Source organism: Macrosteles quadrilineatus, unplaced genomic scaffold (genome assembly GCF_028750875.1).
Source record: "Macrosteles quadrilineatus isolate MER2022 unplaced genomic scaffold, UCM_ALF_1.0 Scaffold_8__2_contigs__length_117827958, whole genome shotgun sequence".
In the NCBI taxonomy this organism is placed as follows: Eukaryota; Metazoa; Arthropoda; class Insecta; order Hemiptera; family Cicadellidae; genus Macrosteles; species Macrosteles quadrilineatus.
Genome location: NW_026542601.1, coordinates 43,689,605 through 43,706,802, shown reverse-complemented (window position 1 = coordinate 43,706,802; position 17,198 = coordinate 43,689,605). Strand labels below are relative to the sequence as shown.

Here is a 17,198-nt window from a genome sequence, read left to right as displayed (position 1 = left end):
AATTTTGGCAAACCTCTGAGTAGTGGGGCTTGAGGGTTGATGGGCTTTAAATATCTGATCTCATTCTCTGTTAACAGATTTTTGCTATTAGATAAGGCCTTATTAATGTCTTTGGTAAACTGGATGGTCGGATCTTTGGGTAGCTTATCAATGTTGTTAGAATTTATAAAATTTAGGACTTTTTCATTGTAATCAACTAAATTCATTATGACTAAGGAATTGCCTTTGTCTGCTTTAGTGACATATAAATTGTTGTTTTTTACTTTGTTCTGAATCTGCTTTAGTATTCTAATTTCATTAGAGTTTATTTTCGAATTCCTATGGTTTTTCACTATCTTGTTAACTTTGTTATTTATCATAACTCGAGCAATGTTTTGCTCATTTGTATCATTTAGTGTCTGAACTACCGCTTCAGCATTGATGATTTCAGTGAATAGGCTTTTATAACCTTGTTTGCAAAAATTATATTTCAGACCTTTATTTAATAAGGACATTTCTTCAGGACTGAATTCGAGTTTGGTGAGATTGATCGTCCTCGGAAAAAATTTGTGCCTTATTTTTTCAATGTCATAATTATGTTTCTGGTTGAGAAGTTGGTCAAACTTTTTCTTAAGCGTTATCTTTTTCGTTATAAGTTCTTTGGTTATCTGTGGTTCAATTTTAGATAGAACATTGTTTAACTGGGCTGGGTGAATATTATTTAACAGTTCAATATGTGATTTCAAAAGCAGTTTATTTAGCATAGATTTTTTGCTGTGTTGTTGCCTGATTTCATTTTTTAACCAAACAATTTCAGCAGCAGCTTTTGCCTTTCTGGCAGCGATTGAGTTGTTCTTAATTTTAACCACTATGTATTTAGGGGTGACGTTATTTTTCAAACAATCTGTATTGAATTTTATGTTCTGTGCAGTTTTTAAAACTTTTAACTTCAAGTTTTTGTACTTATAAACAACTTTTGCCTGGCTGGCTGATAACTTCATGTTGTGTTGTTTATTCCGAATCACGTTGACAATAATATTGTAAAAAGGTTAAAATACCTGTAACTGCCTCGTGATTCCTCTGTTCCTGTACTGGACTACGCGCGTTTCGATGTATTCACATCATCATCAGGTCACAAACTTGAAGAACTTAAACCATTCTTGAATTGGTCGCGTCAAAGTTTACAAAAAAAAATACACAAAACATTTAAACATTTAAAAAACAGGGACAAAAACTGTAGGCCTACAGACACTGGTGTGCACATGACGGGTGCCGAGTCTCGACTGGTTCAGGAGCTGAACTTTGTCCCCTGGCCGCCTTTATCACGGTCCTTGTCCAACTTTATGAGTGATTCAAATAGAATATTAGTTTGCAGAGTGCTTTTGTCATTTAATATGTCCTGGGGATTGTTTTTTGCGGCTTTATAAATTTCAAACTGTTCCAGAGCTGTCATGATCCTGCCTTTGTTGCAAATGTGCAATGGTTTTAAGTTTGTTTCCAAATTAGAATAGTTGTGGTTGTTTAGTACCAGGTGTTCGGCATAATTAGATTTTTGCACCTTGGAGGCTTTTGGAATGTGTTCTTTGAATCTTTTCTCGAAGGACCGCCCTGTTTGGCCTATGTAAAATTTACTGCAGTCGTTACAGGATAATTTATATACTCCGGTTTTCTTGTTAACATCACCACCTGATCCTTTAGTGTTTATAAGCTTATCTAATTTGTTTGAGGTTCTGAAGGATACTATTTTTCCATGTTTTTTCATCTCATTTTTTATTGTTAGAGGCAATTGTTCGCCAAATTCTACTGAAACAAACTCACGTTTATTTTGTGGAATTCGAGTGGGAGGATTGTTCAATTTCGTGCGGTGTTTTTTAATTAAATTATCAATCATAACAGGACTGTATCCGTTGGATGTTGCGATGTGCTTTAAGATGTTTCTTTCGGTTTCGTAATCTTCAGTGTTCAATGGTATGGTTAAAAGGCGATGAACAAAACTATTATATGCGGCAAGTTTGTGAGACATAGGGTGATGAGACGTTGCGTGAATAGTTGTGTCCGTAGCTGTTGGTTTCCTATAGATATTGAAGGCAAAACAACTATCACGTTTATTCAATGTCAGATCGAGGAAATTCAGAGAATTGTTTTCTTCTAATTCGAGAGTGAATTTTAATTTGGGATGGATGGTATTCATGAAAGTGGTGAACAACTGAATCTGTCTTGGATTGCCATCATACAAAATTACAATATCGTCAACATATCTGTAATAGAATATTAGTTTGTTTCGATAGCGGTTGTTATCGGTCCATATGTATCTGTTTTCGATATTATTGAGAAAGATTTCTGCCAAAATGCCTGACAATGGTGAGCCCATTGCGAGACCTTCTTGTTGGATGTAAAAATCGTTGTTGAAATGGAAGTAGTTTTGTTTCAAAACAATTTTCAGTAATGTCATCAATTCATTACGTTGGTTGTCATTCATTTTAGAGTGTTCCTTAAGGTTATTGTGTAGGATATCCAAGGTTTCTTTTACTGGTACGTTAGTATACAGGTTTGTTATATCTAATGAGGCTAGATTAAATCTTGGGTTCAGGCGTGTGTTTTTTTTTTTTTTTTTTTTTGTTTAAAGCACATCGCAACATCCAACGGATACAGTCCTGTTATGATTGATAATTTAATTAAAAAACACCGCACGAAATTGAACAATCCTCCCACTCGAATTCCACAAAATAAACGTGAGTTTGTTTCAGTAGAATTTGGCGAACAATTGCCTCTAACAATAAAAAATGAGATGAAAAAACATGGAAAAATAGTATCCTTCAGAACCTCAAACAAATTAGATAAGCTTATAAACACTAAAGGATCAGGTGGTGATGTTAACAAGAAAACCGGAGTATATAAATTATCCTGTAACGACTGCAGTAAATTTTACATAGGCCAAACAGGGCGGTCCTTCGAGAAAAGATTCAAAGAACACATTCCAAAAGCCTCCAAGGTGCAAAAATCTAATTATGCCGAACACCTGGTACTAAACAACCACAACTATTCTAATTTGGAAACAAACTTAAAACCATTGCACATTTGCAACAAAGGCAGGATCATGACAGCTCTGGAACAGTTTGAAATTTATAAAGCCGCAAAAAACAATCCCCAGGACATATTAAATGACAAAAGCACTCTGCAAACTAATATTCTATTTGAATCACTCATAAAGTTGGACAAGGACCGTGATAAAGGCGGCCAGGGGACAAAGTTCAGCTCCTGAACCAGTCGAGACTCGGCACCCGTCATGTGCACACCAGTGTCTGTAGGCCTACAGTTTTTGTCCCTGTTTTTTAAATGTTTAAATGTTTTGTGTATTTTTTTTTTTGTAAACTTTGACGCGACCAATTCAAGAATGGTTTAAGTTCTTCAAGTTTGTGACCTGATGATGATGTGAATACATCGAAACGCGCGTAGTCCAGTACAGGAACAGAGGAATCACGAGGCAGTTACAGGTATTTTAACCTTTTTACAATATTATTGTCAACGTGATTCGGAATAAACAACACAACATGAAGTTATCAGCCAGCCAGGCAAAAGTTGTTTATAAGTACAAAAACTTGAAGTTAAAAGTTTTAAAAACTGCACAGAACATAAAATTCAATACAGATTGTTTGAAAAATAACGTCACCCCTAAATACATAGTGGTTAAAATTAAGAACAACTCAATCGCTGCCAGAAAGGCAAAAGCTGCTGCTGAAATTGTTTGGTTAAAAAATGAAATCAGGCAACAACACAGCAAAAAATCTATGCTAAATAAACTGCTTTTGAAATCACATATTGAACTGTTAAATAATATTCACCCAGCCCAGTTAAACAATGTTCTATCTAAAATTGAACCACAGATAACCAAAGAACTTATAACGAAAAAGATAACGCTTAAGAAAAAGTTTGACCAACTTCTCAACCAGAAACATAATTATGACATTGAAAAAATAAGGCACAAATTTTTTCCGAGGACGATCAATCTCACCAAACTCGAATTCAGTCCTGAAGAAATGTCCTTATTAAATAAAGGTCTGAAATATAATTTTTGCAAACAAGGTTATAAAAGCCTATTCACTGAAATCATCAATGCTGAAGCGGTAGTTCAGACACTAAATGATACAAATGAGCAAAACATTGCTCGAGTTATGATAAATAACAAAGTTAACAAGATAGTGAAAAACCATAGGAATTCGAAAATAAACTCTAATGAAATTAGAATACTAAAGCAGATTCAGAACAAAGTAAAAAACAACAATTTATATGTCACTAAAGCAGACAAAGGCAATTCCTTAGTCATAATGAATTTAGTTGATTACAATGAAAAAGTCCTAAATTTTATAAATTCTAACAACATTGATAAGCTACCCAAAGATCCGACCATCCAGTTTACCAAAGACATTAATAAGGCCTTATCTAATAGCAAAAATCTGTTAACAGAGAATGAGATCAGATATTTAAAGCCCATCAACCCTCAAGCCCCACTACTCAGAGGTTTGCCAAAATTACATAAGGACAATAAACCTGTAAGACCGCTGGTGAATTTTATGCCTGCTCCTACTTACGGAATAGCTAAAAAACTTGAGCGCATTATAAGAAACGAGATCAAACTAGAAAATACACACAGTCTTAAAAATAGCCTTGAACTGATAAACAAAAAAAAACACACGCCTGAACCCAAGATTTAATCTAGCCTCATTAGATATAACAAACCTGTATACTAACGTACCAGTAAAAGAAACCTTGGATATCCTACACAATAACCTTAAGGAACACTCTAAAATGAATGACAACCAACGTAATGAATTGATGACATTACTGAAAATTGTTTTGAAACAAAACTACTTCCATTTCAACAACGATTTTTACATCCAACAAGAAGGTCTCGCAATGGGCTCACCATTGTCAGGCATTTTGGCAGAAATCTTTCTCAATAATATCGAAAACAGATACATATGGACCGATAACAACCGCTATCGAAACAAACTAATATTCTATTACAGATATGTTGACGATATTGTAATTTTGTATGATGGCAATCCAAGACAGATTCAGTTGTTCACCACTTTCATGAATACCATCCATCCCAAATTAAAATTCACTCTCGAATTAGAAGAAAACAATTCTCTGAATTTCCTCGATCTGACATTGAATAAACGTGATAGTTGTTTTGCCTTCAATATCTATAGGAAACCAACAGCTACGGACACAACTATTCACGCAACGTCTCATCACCCTATGTCTCACAAACTTGCCGCATATAATAGTTTTGTTCATCGCCTTTTAACCATACCATTGAACACTGAAGATTACGAAACCGAAAGAAACATCTTAAAGCACATCGCAACATCCAACGGATACAGTCCTGTTATGATTGATAATTTAATTAAAAAACACCGCACGAAATTGAACAATCCTCCCACTCGAATTCCACAAAATAAACGTGAGTTTGTTTCAGTAGAATTTGGCGAACAATTGCCTCTAACAATAAAAAATGAGATGAAAAAACATGGAAAAATAGTATCCTTCAGAACCTCAAACAAATTAGATAAGCTTATAAACACTAAAGGATCAGGTGGTGATGTTAACAAGAAAACCGGAGTATATAAATTATCCTGTAACGACTGCAGTAAATTTTACATAGGCCAAACAGGGCGGTCCTTCGAGAAAAGATTCAAAGAACACATTCCAAAAGCCTCCAAGGTGCAAAAATCTAATTATGCCGAACACCTGGTACTAAACAACCACAACTATTCTAATTTGGAAACAAACTTAAAACCATTGCACATTTGCAACAAAGGCAGGATCATGACAGCTCTGGAACAGTTTGAAATTTATAAAGCCGCAAAAAACAATCCCCAGGACATATTAAATGACAAAAGCACTCTGCAAACTAATATTCTATTTGAATCACTCATAAAGTTGGACAAGGACCGTGATAAAGGCGGCCAGGGGACAAAGTTCAGCTCCTGAACCAGTCGAGACTCGGCACCCGTCATGTGCACACCAGTGTCTGTAGGCCTACAGTTTTTGTCCCTGTTTTTTAAATGTTTAAATGTTTTGTGTATTTTTTTTTGTAAACTTTGACGCGACCAATTCAAGAATGGTTTAAGTTCTTCAAGTTTGTGACCTGATGATGATGTGAATACATCGAAACGCGCGTAGTCCAGTACAGGAACAGAGGAATCACGAGGCAGTTACAGGTATTTTAACCTTTTTACAATATTATTGTCAACGTGATTCGGAATAAACAACACAACATGAAGTTATCAGCCAGCCAGGCAAAAGTTGTTTATAAGTACAAAAACTTGAAGTTAAAAGTTTTAAAAACTGCACAGAACATAAAATTCAATACAGATTGTTTGAAAAATAACGTCACCCCTAAATACATAGTGGTTAAAATTAAGAACAACTCAATCGCTGCCAGAAAGGCAAAAGCTGCTGCTGAAATTGTTTGGTTAAAAAATGAAATCAGGCAACAACACAGCAAAAAATCTATGCTAAATAAACTGCTTTTGAAATCACATATTGAACTGTTAAATAATATTCACCCAGCCCAGTTAAACAATGTTCTATCTAAAATTGAACCACAGATAACCAAAGAACTTATAACGAAAAAGATAACGCTTAAGAAAAAGTTTGACCAACTTCTCAACCAGAAACATAATTATGACATTGAAAAAATAAGGCACAAATTTTTTCCGAGGACGATCAATCTCACCAAACTCGAATTCAGTCCTGAAGAAATGTCCTTATTAAATAAAGGTCTGAAATATAATTTTTGCAAACAAGGTTATAAAAGCCTATTCACTGAAATCATCAATGCTGAAGCGGTAGTTCAGACACTAAATGATACAAATGAGCAAAACATTGCTCGAGTTATGATAAATAACAAAGTTAACAAGATAGTGAAAAACCATAGGAATTCGAAAATAAACTCTAATGAAATTAGAATACTAAAGCAGATTCAGAACAAAGTAAAAAACAACAATTTATATGTCACTAAAGCAGACAAAGGCAATTCCTTAGTCATAATGAATTTAGTTGATTACAATGAAAAAGTCCTAAATTTTATAAATTCTAACAACATTGATAAGCTACCCAAAGATCCGACCATCCAGTTTACCAAAGACATTAATAAGGCCTTATCTAATAGCAAAAATCTGTTAACAGAGAATGAGATCAGATATTTAAAGCCCATCAACCCTCAAGCCCCACTACTCAGAGGTTTGCCAAAATTACATAAGGACAATAAACCTGTGAGACCGCTGGTGAATTTTATGCCTGCTCCTACTTACGGAATAGCTAAAAAACTTGAGCGCATTATAAGAAACGAGATCAAACTAGAAAATACACACAGTCTTAAAAATAGCCTTGAACTGATAAACAAAAAAAAACACACGCCTGAACCCAAGATTTAATCTAGCCTCATTAGATATAACAAACCTGTATACTAACGTACCAGTAAAAGAAACCTTGGATATCCTACACAATAACCTTAAGGAACACTCTAAAATGAATGACAACCAACGTAATGAATTGATGACATTACTGAAAATTGTTTTGAAACAAAACTACTTCCATTTCAACAACGATTTTTACATCCAACAAGAAGGTCTCGCAATGGGCTCACCATTGTCAGGCATTTTGGCAGAAATCTTTCTCAATAATATCGAAAACAGATACATATGGACCGATAACAACCGCTATCGAAACAAACTAATATTCTATTACAGATATGTTGACGATATTGTAATTTTGTATGATGGCAATCCAAGACAGATTCAGTTGTTCACCACTTTCATGAATACCATCCATCCCAAATTAAAATTCACTCTCGAATTAGAAGAAAACAATTCTCTGAATTTCCTCGATCTGACATTGAATAAACGTGATAGTTGTTTTGCCTTCAATATCTATAGGAAACCAACAGCTACGGACACAACTATTCACGCAACGTCTCATCACCCTATGTCTCACAAACTTGCCGCATATAATAGTTTTGTTCATCGCCTTTTAACCATACCATTGAACACTGAAGATTACGAAACCGAAAGAAACATCTTAAAGCACATCGCAACATCCAACGGATACAGTCCTGTTATGATTGATAATTTAATTAAAAAACACCGCACGAAATTGAACAATCCTCCCACTCGAATTCCACAAAATAAACGTGAGTTTGTTTCAGTAGAATTTGGCGAACAATTGCCTCTAACAATAAAAAATGAGATGAAAAAACATGGAAAAATAGTATCCTTCAGAACCTCAAACAAATTAGATAAGCTTATAAACACTAAAGGATCAGGTGGTGATGTTAACAAGAAAACCGGAGTATATAAATTATCCTGTAACGACTGCAGTAAATTTTACATAGGCCAAACAGGGCGGTCCTTCGAGAAAAGATTCAAAGAACACATTCCAAAAGCCTCCAAGGTGCAAAAATCTAATTATGCCGAACACCTGGTACTAAACAACCACAACTATTCTAATTTGGAAACAAACTTAAAACCATTGCACATTTGCAACAAAGGCAGGATCATGACAGCTCTGGAACAGTTTGAAATTTATAAAGCCGCAAAAAACAATCCCCAGGACATATTAAATGACAAAAGCACTCTGCAAACTAATATTCTATTTGAATCACTCATAAAGTTGGACAAGGACCGTGATAAAGGCGGCCAGGGGACAAAGTTCAGCTCCTGAACCAGTCGAGACTCGGCACCCGTCATGTGCACACCAGTGTCTGTAGGCCTACAGTTTTTGTCCCTGTTTTTTAAATGTTTAAATGTTTTGTGTATTTTTTTTTGTAAACTTTGACGCGACCAATTCAAGAATGGTTTAAGTTCTTCAAGTTTGTGACCTGATGATGATGTGAATACATCGAAACGCGCGTAGTCCAGTACAGGAACAGAGGAATCACGAGGCAGTTACAGGTATTTTAACCTTTTTACAATATTATTGTCAACGTGATTCGGAATAAACAACACAACATGAAGTAAACAAGTTGGTTATGTTCTATGATGTTCAATAGCAAGTTACAAGGATTACCAACAGGGTGCAGCACTAGCACTATTATTTCTTTTACATTTATGACAACAGCAAAAGGTGAGTGAGCGTAGCGAACGAGCTAACCTGAAGGAAAGTGAGCGCAGCGAACGAGCTCCAACCTAAAGGTGAGTGAGCGTAGCGAACGAACTTCAAAAAGAACCGAAATTTCTTAAACCATCTCCTCACTCATAACTGCTATAAGCATTTGATACTTATATGCCAACCCCGTACGAAGGACGGGTACTCTGCTAGTAGTGTTTATAAAAAACACTGCAAGTTATTTTTTTTATTTTAATTACGATTGAAAAAGTCTACCATCCCACAAACTTTATAATACATATTATTGAAATACATACTTGACTTGAATATAAGAAATAAAAGGACTTTAAATTTATATCTTTTAACATTTAAATATTTTAATTCTGTCCTTACATATGTTTCCTCCTACTTTTAACCATTGCAAACTCATCTATTAAGCCCTTTGACTGTGGTTTTCCGTCACCGCCGTGCCGTCGAGGTTGCGCCTATAGCAACCTAACGTGGCAGCGGCGGCACCCGTAAGCGGTGGCACCCATAAGCGGCGGCACCCTTAAGCGGTGCTGCCCCTAGGCATTGGCCTAGTTCCTAGTGGGAAATCCGTCCCTGCTTCTTATCCGTTTAATCAGGCCGTTTTAACTAAACTTATAGCATTGGCTTAAAATGGTGATTCAATTTTAGCTAAACGATGAGGACACAAAAAACAGATACTGATGCCATGATGCAGTCTACAACAGTTCCCTGTTTTAAAATGAGGAAAAGTGGCGACAAATAAGTATCTGTGGTTTTGGATGCTTTTTAATGGCAGGAATATCCTTTAGTTGCCATTAGCTGAATGGGCTATTAATTAACAGCTGTGTCTAAGGAATATGTCGGCCTTAGTCACTGACAAGACTACAAGATCATACCACTCATCCTACACTCATCTCCATACTTACTTACTTGAAATACTTGTCTTCTACATCGTTGACCGACATGTCGGATAGATTGCGTCATGTTACTATTTACATAAAAAAACTAAAAAATATCTACATATACTTTTACTTCTACTTTTGTGGCGGACGTGTCACGTTAAAAAAAGGGGTTCACTTTCCAACTCATGCAAGGCGTACAATGGCCTATTTAGCAGTCCATCACGAATCGCCCTCTTAAAGTCTGGCAGGTCCATGTCACGCACTCGCTTAGGCAAGGTGTTGAAGACCCTAATTGCCGAACGCGGGTAACTCCTCATTGTCTGTGCAAGTCGGCACCGAGGCATGTCAAGGTCTGGGGCTCTGCGGGTATTGTGAGTGTGGACCTCCTCCCTCCTGCCAAAGAGTCCCACCTTGTCTTTGAGTAGTACAAGGATGTCGAGGATATATACTGGCTGAATACAGTGAGCACCCTATGCCGGATGAATATAGGGCATTTAAGGGACTCTACATTTAGGGGGCATTTACGGTCCATACATTTAAGGGACTGTGTTTCTATTGAGACACTTAAAGTAGTTTATCATGCTTATGTGGAGTCAGTGTTAAGATATGGCATAATTTTATGGGGTCAAGCTACTGGTATTAAAACTTTATTCAGGTTACAAAAACGTATTATTCGTATTATTACCAACTCTCATCCACGCAGTTCTTGTAAGAAACATTTTCAAAATTTAAGAATTCATACATTAACGGGGTTGTATATTCTAGAATTATTAAATTACATACATTCAGTTAAAAATGAGCTACCAGAAACAATACATTTTAATCACAGGTATGAAACCCGAAATGAAAATATATTTAGACTCCCCAGACACCGTTTGACCCTATATGAAAAATCTCCATTGTACGCTGGGCTGAGATTGTACAATGTGCTTCCGCCATGCTATAAGTCATTAAGCAAAACCAAATTTAAAGATACAATAGATAATTTTCTTATTGACAAGGCTTTTTACTTAGTTGAAGATTTTTACAGAACTACAATTTAGATTTTTTTTTTTAAGTGTTTAGTTTTAAGTTAAAAGTTTTAATGTTAAATATTTTATGTATGGATTTAATTTTGACAATGCACCTATTCTAAATGTTATGACATGTATGGAATGTTTTGTGCAAATAAAGTCTATGTCTATGTCTATGTCTATGTCTAGGGCGGCAGTGCTGCTTGTAGCCAGCAGATGACACTATCCTCATGGCTTTCTTCTGGAGAAGTAGGATGTCATGGGCTGCTGTAGAATGGCCCCATAGGACAAGGCCGTACGACACATGGCTGTGGAAGAGGGCGTGATAGACCATAAGCAGAGAGGGTTGACTTAAAGTAGGACGAAGTCTTCTTAGTAGGTAAGTAACTCTAGATAGTCTAACACATACCTTGTCTATGTGATGCTTCCAATTTAACCTGGGGTCGGTTATACTTGGCCATACATATATACTTGGCCTAAAATACCTACTTTGTATGGTTGCCATTTCAATGAAAAAGTATAAAAAAATTGATAATATTGGGGTGATTAATTTATTTCGGTATTTGGGGTTCATTTGGAAACTACTTTGTATTTAAATTTGTCTCTGCCTAAGCCCCTACATTAAAGAGTTTAAATAAGTTATTCCTTTATGTGGTGTTCGGTGATCTAGAATCTTTAGCACTTCCATGTATGAATGACACCAATGTTTAATGCCATAAGCTTAGGAGGCCTAAGTTCTTTCTTATTTAATTAAGTATTCTTTCTTCATTAATTTTGGTTAAAGTGTAAATTGTATGTTATCTTTCAGATTATGTGACTAAATTTAAGCTAATAGGCCTACTCTAAATATAAACTAAGAAAACTTTAATAGGCTAGTAAAATTATAAAACTGGAATATCTGTGTAGTAAAGATTTAATGTAGGTACCTAGATACATTATTGGAAAGTTATTTAAACAATAAATTTAACATGTATTTAACTTACAGCTAAACTCTTCCCTATTTTAACTTACTGTTTGGAATACTCCTTGACCATCCGCCTCAGGCGAACTTGAGAATTCCATTGCTTCCATTGATAATATTGATTGGCCCGATGCTGAAATCAAGGTTACCTTTAAGTCAAAGTGGTTCAATACAGCTATACAAAAACTGCATTTACAACTAGCCATGTAAAATGCCCAGGTTATAACATATTGGGTAAATATCCAGGGTATTTCACTATTGAGTTACGGTACAAACAAGTTTTAATTTAGTATTTCCCCTTTAACACGGCCGATGAGGCCGCGTGATGGCCGGTCGCAGCGACTGGGTGATGGCCGCGGCCGCTGCCGGGAGCGGGGACAGCTTCAGCCCTGTTTAGATGAGTGTGCGAAAATGTTTGAATTTTTTAGTTTCATCTAATAGGAGAAGCATATTAAATAGTGTACTGCATCCCAGTCATTTGGGACGTAGTTTTACAAGAACCCAATAGATAACAGCACTAATAAAGAAAACTGCTAGCCGGGCCTCAGTATTACCAAATGGAGGGAAAAAGCAGGGGTGAAGTACCCGGATACACTATTAAAAAATAAAGCCAAAAAGGTGTCAAGCACAATTTAGAGTTGAGGTTCCTTCCACAATGCTACAGTAGATTCATTATCGTTATTCTATTCCATGTCATTATATCCCCACTCTATAACTGACACAATAAGCGGCAACCGAAACAACGTCTCACAGCTATGGCTAACGACACATTGGAACAATAGTTTGTAAACGGCGCTTTGACGAGTACTTTTTGCGCACCAATGGAAATCGCTAGTGGCAACTAGATTACTTGTCATGCGCAGCCAACGTGTAAACAACATTAGGGTGTTTATTATATTATTTATTTTAGCAGCCTGCACCAAATTATTAGGGAATTAAAACATAAAAAGCAAATATGCGTACATGTATCACTTAATTTTGTTATTTTATGGAAACAAATTACAACAATTTGTATAGTAGACTAACAGAATTATTGATTTCATACGTGTAATTATAGGAAGAAGGGTTTATTGAATAATCTTAAGTTTTGTTTAGATAAACATCTCTAACTTATCGGTAGCCTACTATTGATACATTAGAAACTGTAGGCCAAATTTCATCATGTATCAATTTGAACCTTGAGTAAGACAAAGTTAAGTTAATCTTTTTACAGTAATATTGTTCAGAAGAAAATATTCATAAATTAGGCCTGCTAAATGTTGCCAAGATTTGTTTCTTGAGCTTCACTTGTTATTATATTCAAATTCTTCATGTTACTAATATTATAAATCTGAATGTTTGTGAGTTTGTGCGTTTGTGTGTTGCTCAATCACGCATAAACTACTGGACGGATTGGGCTGAAATTTGGCTTGATGTAACTTCATAAGGCCAAACCACAAACCAAATTCAAATTTAGTTGGATCAAACTCAATTCACATAACTTAACTTAAGCTTCCTACAAAAGTGTATTACATGTGAATACTGAATTAGCGTAAGTAATTAAATAAAACCATTTAGTGTTTGGTACATTTAGGAGATACAGTACAACTTAAATTACTCCATCTTATCCGGACACCTTTTAACCAGCTATCGGTTTAACCATACTACACTTGGCAGAAGTAAAATCTTTTAAACGCGACAATATTTATTGGCACAGCGGTTTAACCGGACTGGATAGGCAGAGGAAGTGGGCAGTGCTGAAACGACTTTTCTCGTGGGAAAGATTTGAGACCAGTGATCACGTGTCTCCAATACAATGCTCTCCCAAATTTAAGTAAAATATTTGGGTTAAGTTTTTGAGTGATTCCCGCGTTGTGCAAAATTTAGGGAATGTCCGTTTAGCCAGAAAAACATTATCCAGACTGGCCTCGGTCCTGAGGAGTCTGGAAAAGAGGGAGTCTGCTGTACGTAACTTACTGTACTAGTAGGCCTACTCTACTTTGTCTCACGTGGGAATGATCACACTCTGAACCTATTTGTTATAAGGATAAGTTATATATAATTGGGGTATATATCTTAATACCAAAAAACTGGATATTTTATTTGGGCCACATCACATTACTAAGTTACTAACAGCATTAAGATAACTTGGCATCATGACTAGCCTACCTACATAACTTAAACCCAACGCACAGGAACAGTGCTGGAAGTTCCAAATTTGACTCTCGTGCTGCAAAACTGCAGTTACTAAGTTAACTTAGGCTACTGCAGTAGCCTAACTTACAAGGAGTTTTTAAGTTAGCCAATTGTGTATAGTAATTAAATAAATGGTAGTAATGTAAAGTGGGGTTTTGATTATGTTGGACCATCAGTTGCTTCTGAGGATCTATCATTTGATAGGTTCGATAACCCTTTGAGTGCTGCTGTCGTAGCTTGAGTGCCGAGTGCCATGTAGCGAGACGCTCGAGGTTGTGCGAGAAATGCCGGCGTCTCGGAGCAAGACGCTCAGAATATCACTTCATACAGTATCACATTTCAATAAAGCTGTCTGCAAATCACACCAAAAGCGACAAAAGGAGATTGGAAACAACTATTTTGCTCTTTTACTACAGAATTGAGCTGCTGAGAAATGTGGTCAACCAACCACACTACAACAAAAACCCAAACATCATGTGTCATGCAGTGCGTTTGATGGATTGGGCTTGGACGGCTTTACACAGCTGATTCATGTGTTGTTGTTTCGACTGTTTACGTTCTAGTAAATATTTGTTTACGAATTGTTTGGTTATAGAATTTTAGGTTATGGTCATGAATTGTTGAAAAATACATTTTAAACCTTTAAAAAGTTACTATGATACCACAACTTTCGTGCATCTGGTGATAGTATGTGGCTAATAACAAAGTGTACCGGTAACTGGACTTGGTAAGTCAGGCCTAACTTATAGATGCATGATTTTATTTTGCCCGTTTGTATATTTTGTGCATCGCTTCTAAGTTAATAGTATTCTAATAGTAATTTGAATTATAAACATAATAATGATAGGCCTACATAAAATATACTGGTACAGTCAAATGTAAATTGATAAAATGATATATGATTAGTTTTTTCTGTAACAACACAAGTCCTAGAGCATGATTTAGGTTGTTTGCTGGGTAGTAATGTAAGTGGGGTTTTGATTATGTTGGACCATCAGTTGCTTGTTTACATTGAAAAGTATTAAAGGTAACGGTAGGGCCTAGAATTTTTTTGAGACCTATTTGTAATAAATGTTACATATTTATTTGGACATAAGTATGTACAATAAATAGGCTATATTTGTTATACATGATTTCTCTTTAGTTTTTAAAAAATTAATGTAAAATTGAATGTCAATTAATAAGTTACTTAATTTTAAATTGTGTTAGGCCTACCTAATTTAACTCAAAACTTTGAAAATGAGAATGAAGTTAAACTGCACCATACTTCTGTCTTGTCCATGAAAATATTTTATTTTAACTCATGAAACCCTACTAAAATTAGTATTTTACAATGCACGATCCAAACTTAATACAGTAGACTCCCTCTTATCCGGACACCTTTTAACCGGACATCGGTTTAACCGGACTACACTCAGCGGAAATGACATCTCTTTAACCGGACAATTTTTATCAGCACATTGGTTTAACCAGACTAGATCGGCAGAAAGTGGGTAGTACTGAAACGACTTTTCTCGAGGGAAAGATTTGAGACCAGTGATCACGTGTCTAAATAAAATTATCTCCTAAATTTATAAGTCGAATATCACAGTAAACAGTCCGTTTTAACGGGTTTTTGGGGACGTTGGTTTAACCGTAAAACCCGTTATCCAGACTGGCCTCGGTCTCGAGGAGTCCGGATAAGAGGGAGTCTACTGTAATCTACAAAACAAAAAAAATGCATGCCAAAAATGTTAATAAATAAAGTATTTATGACGATTTTCCTAAACACCTGCATTGGTGTGGAAAACTGGTCGGAATTCCTAGAAGCAACACCACAAGTAGGCCTAGGAAACCTCAAATAAAATTGTTTCACCCGTTCGAGGCACTCAAAGGGTTAAGCAAAGCACAAAACTGTCAAGTGAAATCCATCTATGTAAATAAACAAATTTTAACCCATCTTCTTTTAATGAAATAGCCTACCCTATTTTCAGAAAATTTATGACCAACAGCTTTTTTCAGTAAATTTTAAGTTCCCCAAGTAGGCTAGGCCTATATCTTTCCCGCCCGAAAATATTCTTGGAAATCTCGGTGACGTTTACTGAACATAACCTCAATCAACATGAATGGATTCCACATAGTAGAGCATAAGCAACCGAGGCTAATGAATGCAGAGCTTTGAAGTTGTCAAAACTTGTAATAGTATCTTGATGAAAGACGCTAGTTCAATGAAATTTGACAACTGCGTCTGAACTGTAAGTTATTGTTTTTGTTTTTAAAAAAGCGTCTTTCCATTCCCTGAAAAGCGGACGGATATATGTTTTATAGCAAAGGGTTTCGAAGACTAGCTTCCTGTTCCTGTGTTACAACGGAAGTTTATGATTGTAGTGACATTTGAAGTGTTTGCCTTACCTTTGTAATTAATAAAATCGATGATTAGTTATAAATTAATATTATAATTAATTTAACTAAATAGTACACCCATAATCTTATTCAATAACTCAATTTCGATCCTTAATAGGCCAACAAGTACGATTAAAACTACTATTCCAAGATGGCGTCTGGTCCTGATGTTTGGTTCGACAGGAAACCACTTCTGGATTGAAATTACAGGCCACGCAAGAAATTCATACTATAATCCATGTGCAATACGTCTGAATGGATTTTTGGTATTGTACTTGCACTTTTTCGTACATTAAATGTATCTGTAATCAAATAAAATATGTTGTAATGAGGGATGGTATACATTATTTCGACTGTAATGTATATAAATATACAATGGTAGAATACGCTTTACATTCTACCTTTATTTTGTATCATTATCTCTATTAAAGGGCTTTAGACAGTGAGAAATGTTAAGAATTCTAGGGTTTGGTTTAGTCCAAGACAAATTTGTTGCAATGACATAAAAATTGAGCTAAAAATGATTGAGGCAATGGTTATTTAAAGTAATTTTGAACTGCCATTTTGTTATTAATGGTCCGATTTCTATTTTCTTTATGTTAATTGTTATGTTTCGTTAAGACATACAAAATAATACCAAACTCGACTATACTTTCTGTTTGA

General features: G+C 35.5%; 1 protein-coding gene across 1 annotated transcript in view; it reads right to left on the bottom strand.

The window, feature by feature from the left end:
- The window catches only part of LOC129001881 (cortactin-binding protein 2-like), a 49,770-nt gene extending 33,133 nt beyond the window's left edge, over positions 1-16,637 (bottom strand). Inside the window, exons 1-2 of the mRNA XM_054429337.1 lie at positions 16,545-16,637; positions 12,029-12,111 (exon numbers count right to left, since the gene is read on the bottom strand). Of these exons, the coding sequence (XP_054285312.1) occupies positions 12,029-12,088 (60 nt within the window). The 5' untranslated portion in view covers positions 12,089-12,111; positions 16,545-16,637. The remainder of the gene's footprint in view (positions 1-12,028; positions 12,112-16,544) is intronic.
- Between the last annotated feature and the right edge of the window lie 561 nt (positions 16,638-17,198).